Genomic DNA, 9,945 nt, shown 5'->3' on the forward strand with positions numbered 1-9,945 from the left:
CCCACCCCTTGCCCCTCATCATATCTCTAATTCAATATTTTTATCTTACACATTGCCAAAAGGTGAAGAAATTACACAGACAGCTATATCTATTTCAACTGATGACCAAATATGAGTGCAGTATCTTTTGCTTTCTGAGGCATTGTACCATTCTACTTTTGACCTCTGTTTCAGCAATGACTAAAATATAGGACATCTAGCAATGTAATGGCAGATACTAAATTTAACAGGGTCAAAGAAGCCAAGAAATTTTGTCATACGTGTCAACCACACAGTGTATGTATATTTTACAGGCGCCAGGCCAGAGGTCTGAAAGTGAGTAACCATTATATATATATATATATATATCTTCCTAGAGTTCAGATTTGTCTCAATGTTAGGTCATTATCAAACTAAGCCACAATGTTTGACCAATGACGAAGACCTAGATTCCATGTCCAAATGGCTCTGAAGCCAGGGGTTTGGACTTCGGCATCATCTATCATTTTCTACAGTTGCATCATATAATTCTAAAAATCATGCCTTGGTGGGAAGAGTAGGTGAGAAGTACCAACAACCCAATGAAATAGTCCAAGTGCGAACAAACTAGCACGGATACCATTGTTATCAAAGAAAAAAGAGACAAAATATTTATCTTTAAAAAGAAAAATAAGTGTTACGTGCATTTCTGATATGTGTATCCTTTGCACGTATCGATCGATGTACACTGAGCTCCTAGAGGTGGTAACACACATATATATAAACTTTTGGAAGAGAATACCTCTTAGCGCTTTTACAAGTTGTTGTTCTTCAGTTCCATGCACCAATGACAATAGAGAAAGCACAAATGCCCATGCTAAGGCAAAGCTGGTTGGTGAACTTTTAGCTAACCTTTTGAAATTTGAACTTATCAGGAGGCACATAAGTTTCAAATAACAATAGTAAACCAACTTACTTTTTGACTAACTCAACATGAATAATAGCAGCTAAGCATCTAGGGGGAGTGAGTTTGAAATATGGCAGGACCACCACATGGCTATGTTGTAGAAAAATTGAAGGAAAACAACAAATAGAATGCCATCTCTTGGAGTGACCCAGAGTGTAATGCTCCTAGCTTATCATTAGGTTTCACAGAAAGTAAACATGACAGGACCACATATAATTCTGCAGAGCAACGTGATAATAATAAAATTGCTACAGAAAAATCAATCATGATTCATGTGAACACAAAAATCAGACAAAACAATTATGAGAGTACATTTCACTGAAGGACAATTAGGTGAAAGGAAGTTGCATGATTCATTCAATTCAACAACTAAGGACACAGTGAGTGATTCTTTTGTTCTATGGAGGGCAAATGATTCAACCCCAGATGTCACTTCAACTATGAAAAGGAAGAATTCTGTCCATTTATGTCTTCCATGTTCTATACTACTGTAAAAGATAAAAATTCCAGATCAATGTCAAATGTGCCAACCAGAAATTGCTAATTTCTGAGTAATTAGCAAACTAGAGTAGTAGAGGAATCCAGGACATCTAAATCATGAGGAAAGGACAAAAATTCCAAGCAAGGATATATTTCACTTGCACACGTGATGAAAGATGCATGAATCTCACAATAGCCCAGACACATCCAAAAATCAAGAATTGCCATGAGAGTTGTTTTAGAGATGACCAAACAGCAATACATTATATAGGACAACATCACATGGTTCAATGAAGCAACCAGCTAGTCCCTCAAGTAGAAATTCCATGACAGCAAACGCGCAAGAAACTGGATAGAAATTTTTCATAAACTCCTTGTCAAAATTATTATTTTTCAGAATCTTGATGACAACCACAAAACGTTCACGTAGGAACACAGATGGTCAATAACATTGGACCAATAAAACAGTTGCAAACTCTGACATATGTTTAACTTAATATCACTAGTCAACCAACAATATAAGATGGAGCCTAAATGTGCTCTATGATCAAGATAATAGAATTTAGCGGCTAAATTTCAGCTAATAGACTTTTCTGAGGAAAGATTTCACAAGTATTTGTAGTTCTTTCAAATTCTTAAAGACGCATAGTTTGAAGTTTCGGAATAAACTTGTAACGGTGAGCATTCTAGAAGAGTCCTCAGTTTATAAATAAGAACTTTCTATCCATTTATTTCTTTTGTATATGTATGTCTCTTGTATTTATTTTTGTTTGATTTAACTGTTAGGTCTTACTTACTTTTCGTTCATGTTCGCCCGTCATCAATCCACAAAATGTTTAATGGTAGTATATACACAAATGTAGAGCCGTCAATATGGGCTAGGCCCGTTGGGCCGGCATGGCCTAACCCCTGATTTGATGGGGCTAGGATATGATTTTTGGAGCCCATTTAAGAAAAAGGGCTTTTAGCCCGGCCTGAATAAGCCTGCCAATTTGTGGGGATTGACAAATATGGATAGGGCCGGCGTGGGCCAAATAAAAATTAATTAAAAAATAAAAATAAAATAGAGTATTAAAAATAACAAGAGTCTAAACTCAAAATCTGTTTAAAGTTTGAAATATTACAATTTAAATACAAATTATGTTTATAAAATATGTACTATATAAAATAAAAATTCCCTAAAATTTATAGGGAATCACTACATAGGTCATAGCCTATGGAATATTGTCATAGTTTATGTGTTTTATTATGATCATTGGAAAACAATTAGGTTAAATTTAATAAATATTATAAGGATAATTTTATTTGTGTATTTGATTAACAGGTAGTAACACTAACACCATGTAATATTGTCTTGTTGATATTTATGATAATATTTTTAAATTATAATTTAATTTAAAAAATTATAAAAAAATATATTTTTAAGAAAAGAGGGCTGGCCCGGCAAAGCCCGTAGCCCACATACTTATGGGCTGGGCCGACCATTTTCTGGCCCACGTAAAAAATGGGCTAGCCCAGCCTGACCCGTCAAATTTCAAAGCCTGTATGGATTGGCCCGGATGGGGTGAGCCAGCCCATATTGACAGCTCTAATCCTGAGTTGATTATTTATAACCAAACATCTCTAATAATCAAGACAATTTGACATATCCATACAAGTGAATAGACAAATGTTTCATGTCTCGTAGCATAGCATCATAAACTTAAGTCCAATGATGATTGTCAATCAGAAATGACCTTCTGTCTCCATAAAACTCATTGCTATTGGGGCGATGACGTAGCTAGTGAGGTTCTAATCAAGGGACGTCTATAGCTGGTTGAAAACTATTTCCAGTCTACATAAAGGTCAGACATCATTACTCTTTAATTCAAACATGTGAACCGTTGATCCTAATAGAGAATTTGGGGCCAACATAAGATAAAGTACTTGAGCTAAGAAAATTTCTGAATTCAAGGAGAAATATACTCCCTCTGTTCCAGTTTATATGACTGTATTTCCTTTTTAATTTGTTCCAAAAAAATGACTCTTTCTAAATTTGAAAATAATTTAACTTGAACTTCCTATTTTATCCTTAATGACAGACTTTTATAGCCACACAAATGTTATGGTATGTTAATAACCACAAGTTTCAAATGTTTTATAGTCACACAAATGATATAGAGTTATAGACTTATGGTATGTTTAAATCCAAAGTTTCAAAAGTCTTCCTTTCTTTAGTAAAATCCTTCGCAGTCAAATAGGTTCACATAGATTAAAATGTGGTCGTAATTTTTAATACGTAGGAAAAAAAAAATATTTACACCTTTCCTTGTCATCAGAGGATATGCAAATTCCATGAGCTTTAGGTCTATCTCATCCCTTTTCAGCACCTTCAATCAGCCTATATCATACCAACTGTCAATGGGGATCGAAACATTACCATGAAGCTAAGCTGACTTTCTATCACCCTTATAATTTCCTAAAGCCTTATGCTCTTATCACTTGTTCCGAAACTTTCATAATGTGATTTATATGTTTTATACCACAACATTTATTATTGATTATCTCCTTTATTCTTACTTATATATCAGAACTAAATCACTCTTTTTCCACTGATTTACTGTACCACACCACCTCCTCCAATGAACTTTCAATTTGTTTTTACAGGAATACCAGCAGGCTTTTCTAACCATCATAATTTTGACGGCATTTCTTTACTTCAATAAGATTATCTGTAGTTTGAGCAGAAGTGCCCTTAGTATACCACTTACATCATTTTTCACAATTGATTTAATAAAAAGAAGAGAAAAAATGATATGCCAGTAACTTAGCTTTTTTAAAAGAGAAAGGGAACTACTTGACTAATGGAAGTTCAGCTTTTTGTAACTCCTACTTTGGGTATAAATGTAAGTGAAATTCCTTTCAGCAAAATTTGTTAGAATTGTCATAAGTCCACTCGGATCGACTTCAATCTGGGAACATAAGTCTAGACATTTCTACTCGCTGCCTCTCCTTGAATGGACAACCTTCCATTCACCATTTCTCAATCAGAACGTACCACAAAATAGAGGCAAAACAGTTAACAATATAACTAGAAGATACCCCAGGATATAACAAAGTATTAAAGTGACAGGTTTAATAGGTTTATACGAGCCCTTATAATCTTACATTTTGTTTTAAGACTTTAAGTTGACAATAACTTGTCAATACCAACAGGCAAGCACAAGTGAAAAAGGAAGAGAAGTTCCTTACTCCCGCTAATCAGTTTTTTTTTTCAATGATAGCTAAAAGCCTAAAACCTACGAGAACTACATTTAGTTACTAGAACTTGTTTTCCTAACCTTAACCAGTCACAGAGTTTTATTAGATGGGCAGCTTAATTTGTTGATTAAGTTTCTTTTTTTATAAGATAAACAATTTTAATGATGTGGGAGAAGTCCCGCACACAATCCATATACCAAAAAGTAGAGAAACTAATTTGGCACTGCTATCCAGAAAATATATGCATCACATCCTCGCAGATTATAAATTTTCTGAAAGCATATTTCTAGAACATATTAATATCAGGTGGTGGAGTACTTAATTTGACAAAACAAACAAATCAAGAGATAAGCTATTACCAACTAGTTTATCATCTACAAATGTCAATCCAAAATCTTTCATCTTGTGCTTTCGTAAAACAAAAGTATAATGAAGTTATGTAGATATCAGCAAACTAAAAATAGAGAGCAATAACAATCATAATTCATGATTCATAAATAGATTCCAGCTCCTTTCATCCATATCTAGAATTCCGATAAGTTAGGATTGCAAGAACACATGCATGATGTGCACTATTTGAATGCAATTGCATTGATTCAAACAAGCATGAATAAATAACACTATTGAAGCTAATTGTCTTCATGATAGTTCCACACAACTCAGTAAAACTTAACATAACACGAAAAAATGAAACAAGTTGCTAAAATTTATCTTAATTTTTACGTCCAAAATCACGAACCAGAAAGGACTAAAGCTTACAACTTTGCCAACTCAAGAATGAGGTCAGTGTCACTGGTAGTTCTAGAAACCAGAACAAAGCAATATACAACAAAATCAACTACTATTTCGCCTCAATCCCTAACTAGTCGGGGCCATCTATATGAATTCTCAACATCCATTTCAATCTTTGAATCTGTTTTATTCTAATACTCAATAATTTATCTTTTAACAAAGCAAAGCACAATAAGAGACACAAAAACTTGCTCCCGAAACTAATTAGAGCTGGCTATATGAATCCAAAGTATCATTTTATACTCAATAATTTGTCTTTTTTTAACATATTAAAGCATTAAAAGAGATAGCTATCAAAACAAATTTCATTCATATCAATTCTACATCAACAATCACAACCAATAAGGAATAATGCTTACAACTTTGTCATGTGAAGAATGAGGTCAATGTCACATAATTGAAAATCTGAAACACAAACAATCCTTCGAGAATACCCAACAGTACACCAGCAATGACATCGAATACGAAATGCCGTCCAAGAAGTACCCTGGAACACGACGTGGTTGCGGCCCATCCGATGACAATAAGCATCAAATAATCCACAATTAAATCATATTGAAGCTGAATCAAAACATCCCGAATGAAATCGGATGATAGATAAAAGAGAGTAGCAATCATGGAAACTCTGGATGAATGTCCACTGGGAAAGGACCAATGGTCGACGGCAAAGGAGAGAAACTGTTGTAAACGGGGCGGGGCCTCCGAATAAGGTGTTTTAGGGGTCCGATTACGATAAGGTCAAGGATGCCACCGAGGAGTAAATTGATTAAGAAGATGTTGGAATTTTTGCTATCGGAGAAAGCGAGAGGGTAAAGGAGTAGTGAGAGGAGTAAAGGGAAGAAGAGGAAACCGTCACCGGAGATCTCTAGGGTTTTGAGGAAATAGTAAGGGAGAATAGGGTGAGTTAGAGTGTAAAGACGGAGGGAGATGGCGGTATCAAAATCGACTATGCGGCGGAGCAAAGACGGCGCCGGCGCCGGCGACGGAGGTGATGACTTGGATACCATTGTTCCAGTTTGTGTTAGTAGAAACCAACTGATTTGTGGAAATGACAGAAATTCGTTAAAATTAAAGCCCAACAGTGAGTACTAACACAATGGAATAAGATTCACAAAATAGCCATTTCGATCTTTATAATTGTAAACCACTCTCTCTCCGTACATTTTTACTTACCACATTTCACTTCACGTAAGTAAATTTAACTAATTTTTAAAGTTACGTTATATTAGTTTAATTTAATATTTTAAATTTAAATATTTGAAAGCAATATGAAAAATACTGTAGTATAAGATGTAATTCCTCTCGTATTATTATAATGAAAAAATATATCTTATAATATAGGCCAAATCATACAATTTAACTCATGAAAAAACAAAACATTACGAGTAAAATTGTACGAGAATAGTCATTACTATAGAGTTTAACGATTGAAAGTGGTTATCCCATGCTATTACTACAAGAATAGTAGAGTTTATAAGTAGGAAAATTAGTAAGTGTAGAATGGGTTTTATTTGGTGGGTATAAATATCTATTAAAAAGGTTGAAGTGGACATAAATCAACCAAATAGTTTGGGTTCATCTCATATCAACTCCCAAGAGAGTTTCATAAACTAAAAAGAAAAATATGATTTTTAATGCATGATATAATTTGCTTACTTTGTATTGTTCAAAACTTTACTTTTGAGCAACTTATGTATATCACTAAATTGAGCTAGAAATTAAATAATTTTGAGTTGGACAAATTTGATTATGACTAATTCCTCAATTTATCTAAGATCAAAGCAATTCTAGCTCAAAATTTAGGTGGGATAGAATGGTTTGTTGGGTCTAAGATTGGGTCATGACCCAAACAACATGACCAAACCAGTCCATTAAACAATTGAAATGAAGTTGGAACAATATGGGCTGATCCATAATCAGGCAAAGAAGTCATGGAAAGCCCAAGATTTTCCAAGAAAACTCATATATATATATATATAAGGATCAGATACAAATTCGATCGAACTCAATAGTTTGATTCAAATTATGTATTTATCTTCAATATCACTTGAAGTCTTGAATGTGTACAAAACTACAATTTATTTAATATAGAACCCAATAACTTAAGAATATTAGAATTCAGAACCCATAAACTTCAAATCCTGACTTCAACTCTGTTTAAAATGGTGAGTAAAATACTTACGCACTAACGGTGTAATACTTAAAACATTTTTTCAAAAATTATATGAGCTAAAAATTCTCAGGTTTATGGTCAAAATCAAAATGATTAGAGATGATCATTAGGCTGTCCAAAAAAAACAAAGTTTAAATCTCCCACTAAGAGAAAAAATAAAATAGTTAGAGAAATTAAACCATAGTTATAATTATTGTTGACCATATAATAAGAAACAAATACATCACACATGGTATCAATAATTCTTCTTATAACTTTAGAAGGTGGAAACATTTAATCGTGCCAACAAAAAGTTCCCAAAGATGGAAAAAATAAATATTTGAAACGGCTTAAGTGATGATTTGTTTCTCATTATAGGCAAATGACACTCACTTTTTCTTTGATCCAAAATGACCAAATCTAACAAATTCTGCAAAGTTTTCAAACTTGTAGATACTATAATCATATTGTTGAAAATAGTAATACTGGCATTATATTCTGAGATATCTTTATTTATTTTTGGACACGATTGTATAGCAAGTTTCCAAAGGTTTCAAACGTTTGGACACTATAATCATGTTGTCGAAAATAACTCCATAAATAGCTATAGTTTAGAGCGTAATTATAAAATGTTACTATAGTTATTGTATCTTTGTTAGGTAATATTTGTCCAGTTGGATATGATGTTGTCTTTGTTAGGTAACGCTTGTCCAAATAATTTACCTTCAATGTGGGACTTTTTTATGCTAGTCCAGATTTAGTTGGACCTCCGATATAAATATCATACACTAAGTCAAAAAAAAAAGAAGTTTGAACTTTTTTTTCACTATTCCTTTCTTGAAGATTATCAAAAAGTATTGGCAAGTTAGTAATGAGAAAATCAGGTAGCTAGCTAGCTGCTTTGATGTTGAGTTAATTTTTGTGACAGTGAAAATTAATTTTTTGCTGCCAATTAATTTTTTAAAAATATAAGTTGTCTGCCATACTGCCCAATTTATTAATGAAGGCACAATTAAAATAATACAAGCATTTAATAGACAAAGATGGTAAGTATTTGGTAACATTTAAGTTCACATTTGAATAATAACTATTCCAAAAAAAATGCAATGACAACACCGTGGCTCTTAGGTTGTCTACAAATTTGAATTTGAATTATATTAAATTATCATTAATAAACTAATCATAAGTCCATACACATATAATTAAATAAGTTATCAACAATTTGATCATCTTTTAAAATTTCAAGTAGCCCTTTTCTCAACCAAATAATATTGATCTGCATTCGATATTTATACTAAACTAAGTTAAAAATTAATGTGATGATATATATTATTGAACCATGATTAAACAATGAAATATGTATATGAAAGAAAAATATCATACATTCATTGGATTAGCGTAACCACCAGACAAATAATTAGGTTTAGGATTGGTCTGAAGATAAATTAGTATCATGTTCATACCACTAATTAACCATTAGGCTTCAACTACAAATAACTTTCCCACCTCGAAAACAATGCAAAATTTCAAAAGATATTGATATATTATCTTTGATATAATATGCACGTCCATTTAATTCAATTTGGACTGGTAATTATTTTTATTATTTATATAAAAACAAGCTACACAGCTATCATTGTTCTGTACTTCTGTTATATACATTTGTCTCAAATAAATACTCTATATATAAAACAGAAATAATTAAATGAAGGCCATAATTCACTAGTCACAAGTTACAAATCAGATAAATTTCTGCAATATACGATCAATAATTATTAATTATTAATTATTGCAGTGAAAAAATAGGGACCATAAAAATGATGACTTTGTAACATTTTTTGTGATACTGCCAAGGAACAATTGATGTATTTTGCATGTTATTTAAAAACATGAAGAAGGAAACAAATATTATAATTAAGAAAAGGGTAATGCTAAATGGCCAGAAAAAATTGGCCAGAATTTGGCCAGAAAGGCAAAAAGACTATAATATCCTTATTTCAATTTGTGCATTTATTCCATCATACTTTTCCCTCCAAAACAAAAGTAACTTTTTTCTATTTCCCAAACTCCTTGAACTACTAAAATACAAACTTTTTGGCTACCAAGGGAAATAAAAGTGTTTTTGTGTATATTTATGTGTGTATAGTTCATTCGATTTATTTTTTAAAAAAAATATTGTTCAGTTAATTAAAAAAATTGTAGTTTCATTTTTATACATTAATATTTTAATTTCGTTTTTATACATTAATATTGTTTTCATTACTATACCATACAAATTATGTTCTACATATATATATATATATATATAACCTACACTCCTTACTCTACCCCTTCCCGAACTCAATTATGTACACAA

General features: G+C 32.2%; 1 protein-coding gene across 1 annotated transcript; it reads right to left on the reverse strand.

Moving 5' to 3' along the window:
• Positions 1-5,724: 5,724 nt before the first annotated feature.
• LOC102578675 (probable lipid phosphate phosphatase beta) lies at positions 5,725-6,534 on the reverse strand. The gene is given in 2 exon segments (XM_015312418.1): positions 5,725-6,117; positions 6,120-6,534. Coding segments are annotated over 2 exon segments (639 nt in total). The 5' UTR covers positions 6,445-6,534; the 3' UTR covers positions 5,725-5,803.
• Positions 6,535-9,945: the final 3,411 nt, after the last annotated feature.

This window comes from Solanum tuberosum, unplaced genomic scaffold (assembly GCF_000226075.1).
Source record: "Solanum tuberosum cultivar DM 1-3 516 R44 unplaced genomic scaffold, SolTub_3.0 scf00201, whole genome shotgun sequence".
Taxonomy (NCBI): Eukaryota; Viridiplantae; Streptophyta; class Magnoliopsida; order Solanales; family Solanaceae; genus Solanum; species Solanum tuberosum.